We start from the raw sequence: 15,496 nt of genomic DNA, 5'->3' as shown, positions 1-15,496 counted from the left end.
TGATTTGAATGAAGAGAAGTAGCCAAACAGTTTGAGATCTAGGTCACAACCTTTTAAGGTGAGGAAATATCAAGAGCAAAGGCGTTGAGGAGGGAATGATGTTTGTGAATTATTGAAACAAATAAAAGGCCTGAGTGGCTGGAGAGAGTGAGGTTTGGAAATGTCAAAAGTATCCATGTTTCTGATCGCATAGGTCCTTGTAGGCTATGGTCAGAAATTTGATTTTAATTTTCTTTGGTAAGAATATGTTGCAGAGTTTTAAACAGAGGAGTGGCATGATGTGACTTAGAGTTTTATATTTCCTTTTTTTGATGGTGACATTTAAGTGTTTATTTTTTAGGTTTTAATTTACTTATTTTTAACTGCGGTAAAATACACATGATATAAAACTTAACCACTTTAACCATTTTAAAGTGTACACTTCCGTGGCATTAAGTACATTCACTTTTACATGCACAGCCACTGTCAGCGTCCATCTCCAGAACTCTTTTCATCTTACTGTACTGGAACTCAATACCCATTCCTTCCTACCACTGGCAACCACTGTTGTACTTTCTGTCTTGATGAATTTGACTACTCTAGGCATTGCATATTAGTAGAATCATACAGTATTTGTCCTTCAGTGTCTGGCTTTTTTTCACTCAGCATAATATCTTTAGGGTTCATGCATGTTGTAGCACATATTAGAATTTTCTTCCTTTTAAAGGCTGAGTAATATTCCATCATATGTATGTACCGCATTTTACTTATCGTTTCACCCATTGATGGACACTGAGTTGCTTCCACCTTTTGGTCTGCTAGTCCCTGCTTTGGATTCTCTGGCTATATACCCGGAAGTGGAATTGCTGGTCATATGACACATGTATGATTCATATGACATATGGATCATATTTTAATTTTTAAAATTAAATATGAAGAACTGCCATACTGCTTTCCTTAGTGGCTGCACAATTTTACATTCCCACCCACAGTTCACAAGGGTTTCAGTTTCTCCATATCCTTGCCAACATTAATTTTCTGGGTTTTTTTGATAGTAACCATCCTAATGAGTGTGAGGTAGTATTTCATTGTGGTTTTCATTTGGCATTTCTGTAATGATTAGTGATGTTTAGCCTCTTTTCTTGTGTTGTTAGCTATTTTATATCTTCTCTAGAGAAATAGCTATTCAGTAGTTTGCCCAGTTTTTAATTGAGTTATTTATTTTTTATTGTTGTTGAATTGTAGGAGTTTTTTATATATTTTGGATATTAACCCCTTATCAGGTATATGATTTACAAATACTTTCTCCCATGCTGTGGATTGCCTTTTTACTTTGTTGATTATGTCCTTTGATGCATAGAAGTTTTAAATTGTGATGTAGTTTAATTATTTTTTTCTTTTGTTGACACCTGTGCTCTTGATGTCATATCCAAGAAATCATTGCCAAATCAGAGGTTATGAAGCTTTTCACCTATGTTTTCTTCTAAGACTTTTATATTTGTAGGTATTATATTTAGATCTTTAATCCATTTGAGTCAAGTTTTATACATGGTCTAAGATAAAGGTCCAACATCATTCTTTTTTGTGTGGTTATGCACTTTTCTGTACACCATGAGCTATGTTTTTAAAAGAATGAATGAATTGTGGGGAACTCCAGGGCAGTTCAGTGGTTAGGACTCCACGCTTTCACTGCCGAGGGCCCAAGTTCAATCTCTGGTCAGGGAACTAAGATCCCACAAGCCACACAGTGTGGCAAAAAGGGGGAAAATAAATAAATAAATAAATAAAGAATGAATTGTGATAGAGTAAGGGTATGGGGCAAGAATGGAAGCAGATATATCAATGAAGATACTACTGAAGTATTTCAGGCAAGAGGTGAAGGTGGCTTAGACTGATGTGATAGCAATGGTGATATATGATATATTTAAGAGTTAAAGTAGTAGAACTTGCCTTCATGATTTGGACTTGGAGGTGAGGGAAAGATAAATCGAGAATTAATCCTAGGGTTATACTTAAGGGGACTTAGGAGCTATTTATTGAAGTAGGAAAAAATGAGGTAGGGATAGGGGAAGAGTTTTTATTGACAGTCGGTAGGTAAAATCAAGAGTTCTGTTTTGGAAATGTTAAATTTGAAATGCCCATTGGGTATACAAGTGAAGATTTCAGTTCAACAGTTGACTATGTGGGTTGAAAGTACAGGGAACCAAGAGTAGGGTTAGAGATATAGGAATCAGCAGCACGCGGGTGAGATTTGAAGGCTACAGGTGGGATGAAATAATTTAGATAGAGGAAAGGGCACAGAACTGAGCTCTGGGAAACTACAAAATTTAGAGGTAGTACAAGAAGGAGGCAGTAGGAAAGGAGACAGTGAAGAAGCAGCTACTCAGGAGAAGAACCAGGAATGTGCTATATCGCATTGAAGAAGATAAGAGAAGAAAATGTTTTTAAGAACCTTAAGGTACTTAGAACAGTTACCTTGCTATTTGCATGTAGTCCTAACTTCCTATGTTAGATTGTGAACTCCCTGTGGACAGTTCTATGTATCTTTGTATTCCTCACATATAGTACCCTAGAATTGCCTGACATAAGCAAACGTTCAGAGTTTATTTTCCATGCAAGCTCTGCTAGTCCCCGGACAGTGATCAGGCACTGTTCTGTATCTGGAGATAATAAGGATAATTTACTCAAGGTTGGTGCAATCTGGAATGGAAAACAGACTTGTCAATATATAATTGAGATGGTGTCAAACAGAATGATACATTGTAATAAGTACTACAAAAGAGGCATATGTACCTTTTGTTTTTGAGTTCTGTGGAGGGAAAACATAGGTAGGATCAGAAAAGGTTTTATGTAGTTAAATCTTGAGTTTTGCTTTGAAGGATTAATAAGATAAGCAAGATGGAATAAGAAATGATGTGTTTCCTGGCTGAGAGAATAGTAGGGACAGATGTAAAGTGGTATAAAAGTACAGGTATAATGTTTGAGAAAGCAGTCTTACCGTATAAAGGAGTAGCAAAATTTCTGGAGATCATGGGAAGGTAGTTAAAACTTTTAAAAAGTGTACAGTGATGATCAGATTTTCATTTCAGAAAAATGACCCTGATGAGGCATTGGCTGGAATAATGAGATTAATGGAAGGACATTTGATTGGAGGCTATTGTAAAAATTGAAGCCATGATGTTGAGTGCCTGAGGCACTGGAAAATGTTACAGAGAGAAACAGCTTTTAGAGTTATTGCAGAGGTAGAATGGACAGTACTTGGTCTATTGAAAGTGAAGAATGATGAGGAAGGAAGAGTCAAATATGACTGGTATTTCTAGCTTCAGTAACTAGGTAAATAGCAGTGATGTTAGCAGTCAGGGTAGAGGAGGAAAGAATGCATGATCTCTGAATAAGGGACTAGTTTCATAAATTATGTTACATTCCACCCTCAAAAGTTCTCTGTATGATAATGGTGTACCATTAAGTAAAATAAATAGCTTTGTATAGTATGACTCCTTTATACATGTGTACATAAATATTTATATACACATATACATATTTACTATATATACACATGTATACCACAGATACCATGTATGTTTTTATAAGTTTAGAAAAATGTAAGGACAGGAACATAAACTGTTAATGGTTGTGTGGATTATTCTGAAAAATGGATAGCAAAGGGGGTTGTGGCCTTTCCATTGTTGCTTCATTATTTAAATGTTGCATGATTTTTTTTTCCTACATCCTATGTTACCTTTATGCAAAGCACCAAAACAAAACAAAGCAAAACAAGACAGTATGATCTGTCTATCTAGGTATCTGTACATTGTGTCCATCTTGAAAAAAATGGCAGGAAGGGGTGTTTTGGTTCTCTTCAAAATATAACACATTTTTTCCCCTCTTCATAACTTTTTGTTCATGCTGTTGTCCACAATGACATTTCCTCTTCTTTGTGCTTTTGCCCTCGATTTAAGGCTCATCTTTGTGCTCTAGCTCTCTGTTGGTGCTTTTTTTTGTTTTTGTTTTTTATCTTGAGGAGCTCATAGGGATCTTGGCTTCTACTGAATTATGATAGCACACGTATTCTTATGTCCTAATTGTATTTGTATTTCTTATATATAGGTACATAACAAATTCCCACAAACGTTGCTGCTTGAAACAACATACATTTTCTATCTTATAATTTCTTTGGGTCAGGCATCTGGGCACAGCTCAACTGAGAATTTTACAAGTCTGCAATAACGGTATTAGACAAGCTGTGTTCTTCTCTGGAGGTTGGAGTCCTCTTATAAGCTCACATGGTTGTTGGCAGAATTCAGTTCCTTTCACCTTTAGGACCGACGTCTCCATTTTCTTGCTGGCTGTCACTAGGATCTGATCTCAGCTCCTAGAGGCTCTCCTAGCCCCTTGTCACATGGCCCTCTCATGCCATGGCAGCTTACTTTTTCAAGGCTGGTGGGAGAATCTCTTGTCAGCCAAGGTAGAGCCTATATAATGTAACATATCACAGGAGTGTCTATCCCATCATCTTTGCCATATTCTATTTCCTAGAACCAAGTCCAAGATTCTGCTCAGGTTAAACTCGTGGAATGGGGTCATACAAGACCTTGACTCATTGGAGGTCACCTTAGAGTGTATCCACCGTAGCACATCTATTCATATTTAAAGCTGGAGAGGACCTCAGAGTGTTCTCTTCCTCTCCAACTAAAATATAAGGAAAGTTCATCTCCAGTGCTTAGCATCTTTATAGCATAGTAGGTATTGAATAGATATTTGACAGTGATTCAAAAGGCAGAGGGAATCGTGCACAAAAATGTTAATGGATCAGAGTACTCAGAAAACTTATTCAGTTATACTGTGTATGAAATGGTTAAGGCTTGATATTTTAGGACATGGTGAAATTGAGAGCATAAATTAAATCTGGAAATATTACGGAGGAGATATTGGCAGTATTTGTTGATTGATTAGGGACCTGGAGGAAGGTGGTAGCGAAGAGGGAGGGACTAGAATAACTTTGAGGTTGCTTGTTTGGGGACTGAGAGGCTGGTGTGCCAGTGACTAATCAATTCAATTAATATTAGAGTGCTGTGAGGCAGTATATTGATGTTAAATTCACGATGTGGTTTTTGGTCTCTAGAGAGTAACTAAAGCACAAACCAATATTTCACATCTACACTAAGAAAGCAGTTGCTTTCTCTATCTGTAGAGTCATAGGAAATTATTCATTAGCAGGTTTTAAAATTGCACTAGGGATTGTTTTTATCTATAATGCCTGAATGTGTACTGTTTACCCTAATGATGTTACCCAAAAATCATAGATAGGACATTGCATTAACTTCTAAAGCGACTGGGAGACAGTTTGGGGTTAATGGAAAGGGTCTGACAGACCTGGAATCAAATTATAAGTAGTGTATATGAACTTAATAGAGATATGGAAAAAGTGGTAGAAGAGCAGGAAGCCTTTTTATTTTCCTTAGGGATTTTCTCTTTTCCTTTCTTTTAATTATTGCTTGTTGTAAAACTTAGAACAATAGGGAAATATGAGGAGGAGGACATATAGCCTAACTTTCTAGAGAAGGGGATGGAACGCTTTTTTTTGTAAAGGGCCAGATAGTAAGTATTTTAGACTTTGCAGGCCATATGGTCTCTGTCACTACTACTCAATTTTAGTATTATAATGTGATAACAGCCATAGATAATAGTTATTAAACAGATGGGCATGGCATGGCATGGAATGGGTTTGTTCCAATAAAACATTAACAAAAATGGTTGGCAGGCCAGATTGGCTCACATGCCATAATTCTAGTAATTCTGACCTTATTCTCAATGACTGGAAATTTGGTATATTCCCTTTCATATTTTTCCCAAACTCATATTGTACATAATATTCTTCAAAATATTTTCCACTTAATAATATATTGTGGAAAAACTTGTGTTGTTAATTCAGAAGAATCTATCTCATTATATGATTGTATATTTTGGTTCTTTCAGTTTTTCACTCTTATTAAGTGTTATAGGGAACTTCCTTGTACACACACACATCTTTCTGCACTTGTGAGAACATATTCATATGGCAGGTTACTAGGAGTGTAACGATTGCTTTGTATCAAAGTCTATGCACACTTAATTTATACATATTTTTTAAATTAATATTTATTGGAGTATCCAGTAGTTGATTTACAATGTTGTGTTACTTTCAAGTGTACAGCAAAGTGAATCAGTTATACATATACATATATCCACTCTTTTTTAGATTCTTTTCCCATATAGGTCATTACAGGGTATTGAGTAGAGATACTGCTCAATACTCTGCAACACAGTAGGTTCTTATTAGGTATCTATTTTATATATAGTAGTGTGTATATGTCAATCCCAATCTCCCCATTAATCCCTCCCCCCTCCTCTTGGTTTGTTTTCTACATCTATGTTAATTTATATTTTTGAGAAAAATGTTGCTACAGGGACTTACCTGGTGGCACAGTGGTTAAGAATCCACCTGCCAATACAGGGGACATGGGTTTGAGCCCTGGTCCGGGAAGATCCCACATGCCTCGGAGCAACTAAGGTCGTGCACCACAACTACTGAGCCTGTGCTCTAGAGCTTGCGAGCCACAACTGCTGAGCCCACGCACCACAACTACTGAAGCCTGCACACCTAGACCCGTGCTCCACAGCAAGAGAAACCACTGCAATGAGAAGCCTGCACACCGCAACAAAGAGTAGCCCCAGCTCGCTGCAACTAGAGAAAGCCTGTGTGCAGCAACGAAGACCCAGTGCAGCCATAAATGAATAAAGAAATAGATTTATTTATTTATTTTTAAAAAGTTGCTACAAAGAGATGCAAGAACCCCATGGAATGTCTGTAGACATGCCATTGTTGATGACTGTTGGGTCTAACTTTTATAGGTGGGCCTTATCTAATTGCAGTTTAGCTACTCTTGCTATTGACATAAAGACCATAATCGTAGCCCTGCCCATTCTATCTCTCCAGTTCCTTTAAAGAAGGGAGTTTAGAAGACTTTTACATAACATATTCCAGAAGACTCCCATTTCTATAAAATGAATCATTCTCTTGGTATTTATGGTAGGTGAATGGTATTATGGAAGCATTTACCAAGAATGGGTCAATCGTTTATATATTCAGGGTATTTTTTTGCAATGTTTAAAAGTGTATAATCATTACTAGCGTTCAGTATGAATCATTATATGGAGAGGTCTGTAGTATCACCAAAGTTAATCACCTGTTAAACTGTTGACTTCTATTACCATAAATTAGTTAAAAAACATTTTCTTATAGAGAAGATTTTTTAAAATATTAATTTTATTATCACTTATTTTTGGCTGTGTTGGGTCTTCGTTGCTGCGTGCAGGCAAGCGGGGGCTACTCTTCATTGGGGTGCGCCAGCTTCTCATTGCAGTGGCTTCTCTTGTTGCAGAGCATGGGCTCTAGGTGTGCGGCCTTCAGTAGTTGTGGCATGCAGGCTCTGTAGTTGTGGTACATGGGCTTAGCTGCTCCACGGCATGTGGGATCCTCCTGGACCAGGGCTCAAACCCGCGTCCCCTGCATTTGCAGGTGGATTCCCAACCACTGCGCCCGTCACCAGGGAGGCCCCCCAAAATATTTTTTTATACAAGATGATTCATATGGTATATATTCTTTGGTGTGCCTTTGCTTAACACTGTTAGCGAAATTAACTTTCTTGTGCATAAACGTAGTTGTTTCTTCTTAGTGTTTTATTATATGAATATTCCACCATTTAGAAAATTCATTTTATTCTTAATGGGCATTTGGGTAGTTGCTAGTGTTTGGCTGTTATAAATAAAGTTGCTGTAAACATTCTGTTAAGTATATTTTGTGATTGTGAGAGTCCTAGTAGTTTCATATCCTTGCCAAATTTTGATACTAGAGTCTTTTTTTTTTTTAAATATAGTGATTCTGGTGGGGTGTAGTATATTTTTTATGGTTTTAATTTGTATCTCCCTGATGATTAGTAATCCTGAACACCTCAACACCTTTTCATGAACTTATTTGCCATTTGGAAATCTTTTGTGACGTGCTTATTTGTGTATTTGGTTGTTTTTATTTATTGTGATTATTGCCTTTTCTTTATTTCTAAGATTTTCTTATGTATTTCAGATATAATTTCCTTGTTGACTATAAGTATTCCAAATCTCCCTTACTAAAGTTTGGTTTTTAATTCTCTTAATGTTGGCTTTCATAAGTATAAATCGTTAATTTTATCAATTTTCTTCTTTATGGTATGTGTACTTTATATTTTGTTAAAGAAATCTTTATTTTAACCTACGTCATGAAGATACTCTTATGTAATCTTCTTCTAGAAGTGTTTAGGTCTTGTCTATGATCCAATTAGAATTGATCTGTTTGTATGGTTTGAGATAGTAGTCAAGATTAATTTTGTCCATATGAACGTCAGTTGATTGATGCAGGACCAGTTCTTGAAATACTTCATCTTCCTCTTATTGCAGTAAATATGGAATCTGGTGAAAAATATAATATATATATTTGTATATTAAATATTTATATTAAAATATATTTCCATATTAAATATTTATATATAACATTTATATAATTATATATTAAATATATATATATTTGTTTCTGCACATTCTTTTCTGTTTCATTGGTCTGTTCATCTGTCTTTGCTCCAATACCACATTATTTTAATTACTGTATCTTTATAATAAATCCTAATATTTGATAGTGTAAGTCCTCTATTAGGATTATGATTATTATTCCTCCTCTTTTCCCTTCTTCAAGAGTGTCTCAGATATTCTTTGTTCTTTACATTTTCCTATAACTTGTAGAATAAAGTTGCCAAATTACACAGAAAGACCTGCTAAGATTGGGATTGGGATTCATTATGATACCAAAAACTTGGCCTCTGTGCACTGGAACCGAATCGAATCTCAGTGACAGAATTTTGGGTGAAGTAGAAAAGAATAGCTTTATTGCTTTGCCAGGCAAAGGGGGACACAGTGGGCTCCTGCCCTCGAAAACTGTGTGTCCCAATCTGGGCAGGGTCACTGATAAGATCAGGGTGTGCACAGGCCCCTTTAATCTGGTCTCTGGTAATTTCTTGATGAGCTTCTCTGGTTTCTTTAATCTGGCCACTGGTGCTCTTCTCTGGAATGAAGAATGCCGACATCTTCCATTTGTTGGGGGTTTTAGTTCTATAAAGAGCACAAAAGATATTGTTCTGTATATCACTTGAGGCAGAATCAGGACCCTGCCCCAAAGCTGCACTCTTGTTTTTCGGCAGCTCCTCCCTCGTATCTGCATCCTCTCCCTTCCCTGATTAGCAACTGCTTGAATCTCCCCTTTGGAACTTAGGGAAGGCCATGGAGGCTGGAGTGTGTTCCCTACAAACAAGGAATGGGGACACAGGAAGGCTTCTGTACCCAGGAGCACCAAAGGGTCCTGCTTGGTTTCACTATGAAACTTTACTATATCTGTTGGAAGATTTTTAATCACAGTTTCAATTTCATTACTTGTGATTGGTCTGTTCATATTTTGTATTTCTTCCTGGTTCAGTGTTGGAAGGTTATACCTTTCTAAGAATTTGTCCATTTCTTCCAGGTTGTCCATTTTATTGGTATATAGTTGCTTGTAATAGTCTCTTATGATGCTTTGTATTTCAACGGTGTCTGTTGTAACTTCTTTTTTTTCATTTCTAATTTTATTGATTTGAGTCCTCCACTTTTTTTTTTTTTTTGGTGGCCTCTCACTGTTGTGGCCTCTCCTGTTGCAGAGCACAGGCTCCGGACGCACAGGCCCAGCGGCCATGGCTCACGGGCCCAGCTGCTCCGCGGCATGTGGGATCCTCCCAGACCTGGGCATGAACCCGTGTCCCCTGCATCAGCAGGCAGACTCTCAACCAGTGCACTACCAGGGAAGCCCCTCTCCACTCTTTTTCTTGATGAATCTGGCTAAAGGTTTATCAATTTTATTTATCTTCTCAAAGAACTGGCTTTTAATTTTATTGATCTTTGCTGCTGTTTTTTTTTGTTTGTTTCTATTTCATTTATTTATGCTCTGATCTTTATGATTTCTTTCCTTCTACTAACTTTGGGTTTTGTTTGTTCTTTCTCTAGTTCCTTTAGGTGTAAGGTTAGATTGTTTATCTGAGATTTGTGTTGTTTCTTGAGGTAAGATTGTATTGCTATAAATTTCCCTCTTAGAACTGCTTTTACTGCATCCCATAGATTTTGGGTCATTGTATTCTCATTGTCATTCGGTTCTAGGTATTTTTTGATTTCCTGTTTGATTTCTTCAGTGATCTCTTGGTTATTTAGTAGCATATTGTTTAGCCTCCATGTGTTTGTGTTTTTTACGTTTTTTTCTCTGTAATTTATTTCTAGTCTCCTAGTGTTGTGGTCAGAAAAGATGCTTGATATGATTTTAATTTTCTTAAATTTACCAAAGCTTGATTTGTGACCCAGGATGTGATCTATTCTGCAGAATGTTCCGTGTACACTTGACAAGAAAATATAATCTGCTGTTTTCAGGTGAATGTCCTGTAAATATTAATTAAAACTATCTGGTCTATTGTGTCATTTAAAGCTTGTGTTTCCTTATTTTCTGTTTGCATGATCTGTCCATTGGTGTAAGTGAGGTGTTAAAGTCCCCCACTATTATTATATTACTGTTGATTTCCTCTTTTATAGCTGTTAGCAGTTGCCTTATGTATTGAGGTGCTTCTCTGTTTGGTGCATATATATTTATAATTGTTGTATCTTCTTCTTGGATTGATCCCTTGATCATTATGTAGTGTCCTTCCTTGTCTCTTGTAACATTTGTTATCTTAAAGTCTATTTTATCTGATACAAGTATTGCTACTCCAGCTTTCTTTCGATTTCCATTAGCATGGCATATCTTTTTCTATCCCATCACTTTCAGTCTGTATCTGTCTCTAGGTCTGAACTGTGTCTCTTGTAGACAGCATACAGGTGGGTCTTGTTTTTGTATCCATTCAGCGAGCCTGTGCCTTTTGGTTGGAGCATTTAATCCAGTCACATTTAAGGAATTATATGTATGTTCCTGTTACTATTTTCTTAATTGTTTTGGGTTTGTTTTTGTAGGTCCTTTTTTTCTCTTGTGTTTCCCACTTAGAGAAGTTCCTTTAACATTTATTGTAGAACTGGTTTCGTGGTTCTGAATTCTCTTAGCTTTTGCTTGTCTGTAAAGCTTTTGATTTCTCCATCAAATCTGAATGAGATCCTTGCTGGGTAGAGTATTCTTGGTTGTAGGTTCTTCCCTTTCATCACTTTAAATATATCATGCCACTCCCTTCTGGCTTGCAGAGTTTCTGCTGAGAAATTAGCTGTTAACCTTATGGGAGTTCCCTTGTATGTTATTTTTCCCTTGTTGCTTTCAATAATTTTTCTTTGTCCTTAATTTTTGCCCATTTGATTACTGTGTGTCTCGGCATGTTTCTCCTTGGGTTTATCCTGCCTTGGACTCTCTGCACTTCCTGGACTTGGGTGGCTATTTCCTTTCCCATGTTAGGGAAGTTTTCGACTATAATCTCTTCATATATTTTCTCGGGTCCTTTCTCTCTCTCTTCTCATTCTGGGACCCTAAAATGCGAATGTTGGTGCATTTACTGTTGTCCCAGAGGTCTCTTAGGCTGTCTTCATTTCTTTTCATTCTTTTTTCGTTATTCTGTTCCACAGCAGTGATTTACAGCATTCTGTCTTCCAGGTCACTTATCCATTCTTCTGCCTCAGTGATTCTGTTATTGATTCCTTCTAGTATATTTTTCATTTAGTTTATTGTATTGTTCATCTCTGTTTGTTTGTTCTTTAATTCTTCTAGGTCTTTGTTAAACATTTCTTGCATTTTCTTGATCTTTGCCTCCATTCTTTTTCCAAGGTCCTGGATCATCTTCACTATCATTCTGAATTCTTTTTCTGGAAGGTTGCCTATCTCCACCTCATTTAGTTGTTTTCTGGGGTTTTATATTGTTCCTTCATCTGGACATGGTCCTCTGCCTTTTCATTTTGTGCATCTTTCTGTGATTGCGGTTTTCGTTCCGCAGGCTGCAGGATTGTAGCTCTTCTTGCCTCTGCTGTCTGCCCTTTGATGGATGAGGCTATCGAAACTTTACTATCTTGATTTTCTGTGAGTTGGCTTCTGTTTGGTTTTCATTCACTTGGTGTTGTCTCTTATTTTTCCTGTTCACTGGTGATTTTTTAAAAAATATTTTATTGGAGTATAGTTGATTTACAATGTTGTGTTAGTTCCTGCTGTACAGCAAAGTGAATCAGTTATACATATACATATAGCCACTCTTTTTTAGATTCTTTTCCCATATAGGTCATTACAGAGTATTGAGTAGAGTTCCCTGTGCTATACAATAGGTACTTATTAGTTATTCATTTTATTCTATAGCAGCATGTATATGTCACATTCATTTGTGATTAAATGTTGGACATTGTATTTAATAATGCAGGAAATTGTATTTAACAGTCTCTAGATGATGATATCTTCCTGTAGAGAGGATTTCCTTTTGAGTTTTGATTAACAGTTAAATTAGGTGCCAATTATGTTAATTTAAGACTGAGCTGATTCAAAGGTGGAATTTTTAAAATCTTTATGAGAGTTGCCTTATTTACAGTTTGCCTACTCCTATCTTGCAGCCCTTCTAGGTCTTCTTAAAGCCCAGGTTTTACAATGAGTCTACAGCACTGTTCTTTATGTTTTTTTTTTTTTTCTTCTCACCATATGAGATTCTGAAAATTTTGTTTAGTTATTTGGCTGCCAGTTAATCTACGTGCAAATTCCATAATGTTGTTTGAGGGTCTGTTTTCATGTTTTTGAGAACTGTTGTCTGTTTTCTGGGGTATAGTTGGACTCCTTTTGTAAGCCTTGGTAAACTACTAGGATTCCTCTACCTTGACAGGTTATAAAATTCAATTTTTGTCTCCCAGCTCTATAAGACTTATAACAGCTCTGTTTAGCTTCTCTATTCCCGCCTGTGAGTAGCAAATGTGTCAATGGGAAAGGTCATGCTGAACATCTTCTCTAGGATCCTGGCTGTTTAAATCTTGGCTACCTTGGAAACTCTCCAATACCTTAAAAAAGATTAAAAGATAAATTTAATCTAGCATTTTCAGTTGCTTTTCTTGGATAGTTAGTTTGATAAAAGCGAATCTGCTGTTGCCAGAAGGATAACTTTTTGCTGTTGTGTTCTTCAATTATTTAGTGTAAAATAACGGTCCTTCATTTGGTATGATGTCAGAAAAGGGGAGTAAATGTTCTTTGCTCTCCCAAGTAATAAAATACACCACCTTTGAGCAATGAATAATCATATATGTCGTGTGTATACATATATTTATTTGATGATGTTTATCTCTTTATAGGTTGCTTAGCCAAACCATGAAGGATCACCTAGTAAGAGTAGCGAATGAAGCTGAATTTATCCTGAGCAGGCAGCGAGCAGAGGATGTTCACAGACATGCGGAATTTGAGGTAGGTTAAACCTAGGAGTGGTGTGAGGAAGGTACCATTTTAAAATGTTAGTCATGGGAAACTGTGTAGGTAAAATGGCAGCATGGTCTTAGCAAACATGTATTATCAAAAAATTAAAAATAAATTTGTAAGAGAATCATGGGGATTCTAGGCAGATAGTGCAAGACTCTGTAGCCTTGGCTTTGATAGTTTTCCAATAAAGTAAATAGTGAAGGATTTTTGCCCTCTCTAGGCATGACAGAACTATTAACTGGAAATGAAAACCCCTATGGTAGATGAGATCCTTTAGGTTTCTAGAGAGAAGCTGAACAAGCGGCATGAAGTTTCTTTAACCTTGAGGTGGTAGCTGAGGAAATGAGGGAGAATACAGCTTTCTTCTTGGATCCTCACAGGGGCGACCAAGTGAAAGACCCATCCTGGGCCAGTGCTTGTCTCAGCAGTTGCTTCTGAACATGTGTAATAAACATGAATTCATAGAGGAAATTAATGGTGTTATAGCTGTATAAATTACAAAAATTCACACTTAAGGTGAACTAGAAGCATTTGACAGGAACTTTTGTTAAAAATTTGGAAAAAAAAATTAAAAAGCACCATCTGGGTTCTTTCTAATATGTTAAGAGTGGATAATTCACATGTTGCTGATATTTCTCTGGTACATTAAAAATGATGAAAACCTCTCCCAGTTCATTTTATACACCCTTCATAGTATGAAAAAAGATACTGAAAAAATAAAACTGTAGAAGACAAATTTCAGTTAACAATATAGGCACAAAATTCTAACTAAAACTTTAACCAACATAATCCAACAATGTAATGAAAGAACTATACAATTGACTCTTGAACAACAGAGGTTTGAACTGGGGGGGTCCACTTATCAGCCAGTATTTTTTATTTTTATTTTTTTTACGGTACGGGGGCCTCTCACTGTTGTGGCCTCTCCCGTTGCGGAGCACAGGCTCCGGACGCGCAGGCTTAGCGGCCGTGGCTCACGGGACCAGCCGCTCCACGGCATGTGGGATCTTCCCGGACCGGGGCACAAACCCGCGTCCCCTGCATCGGCAGGCAGACTCTCAACACTGCGCCACCAGGGAAGCCCATCAGCCAGTATTTTTTGATAGTAAATACTAAAGTACCACAGAGTCTGCAGCTGGTCAAAATTACAGATGTGGAGGAACCTTGGATATCGAAGGCTGACTATAAATTATATGTGTATTAACCTCCATGTTTTTCAAGGGTTAGCTGTATAGTGTAGACTGCTTATAATTTATTTATGGATGCTAAAGATGATTTGATATTAAGATATCTACCTATAAAATAAATTATATCACCAAATTAAAAATAGGAAAATCATGCAAATATATCAATAAATGTAGAAAAATGCATAGTACAAATTTTAGTATCCAGCTCTAATGAAACTGAGAAAAAATCATGTATATCAGAAAACAATCTAAATATGATAATGACTATTTACTATTATTTAAAATGTTTCAAGCCGTTTCTATTAAAATCAGGAAAAAAGAGTGATTGATATCTTCTATTAACATTAACAAAATTTTTTAATGTTTTTGCAAGTGCAAGATATTGTTAATATAATTGGTAGATAAAGAAGATGTAATATTACTTTCAGATTGCTCATGCTATGATCTAGGAAAATCTAAGAGATTCTTGAATATTTTTCTACCAGAATTAATAGGGACTTTAGTAAGATTATTGGATATAAGATAAATATGCAGACAAATTAATAGATTATCTTTTGAGTAGCAAGCAGTAGCCAGCTAAGAATGGAAATCAGAAATGTATACAGTTAGGACAAAAGTACTATTTTGGGTTGAATTCTCTAAGAAATGTACAGACACTGTTTGTAACAAAAGTATAAAATCTCATTAATACAATACAAAATATAAACTGCTGGAGAATCATTCCATGCTGGGTAGTGTAACTTGCTCTGTGTGTGTAAGAGAGAGAGACAGAAACAGAGACATAGAATTCTTCTTTTATTTTGAAATAATTTGAGACTTACAGGAGAGTAATGAGTAGTAC

At 36.4% G+C, this 15,496-nt stretch overlaps 1 protein-coding gene across 1 annotated transcript in view; it reads left to right on the top strand.

The window, feature by feature from the left end:
* LRBA (LPS responsive beige-like anchor protein) overlaps nt 1–15,496 on the top strand; it is a 600,745-nt gene that overhangs the window by 133,207 nt on the left and 452,042 nt on the right. The window contains exon 24 of the mRNA XM_082652852.1: nt 13,348–13,456. Coding sequence (XP_082508978.1) covers nt 13,348–13,456 — 109 coding nt within the window. The remainder of the gene's footprint in view (nt 1–13,347; nt 13,457–15,496) is intronic.

This window comes from Grampus griseus (genome assembly GCF_964374135.1).
Source record: "Grampus griseus genome assembly, chromosome: 4".
Classification (NCBI taxonomy): Eukaryota; Metazoa; Chordata; class Mammalia; order Artiodactyla; family Delphinidae; genus Grampus; species Grampus griseus.
This window is presented reverse-complemented; position numbering and strand designations above follow the sequence as displayed.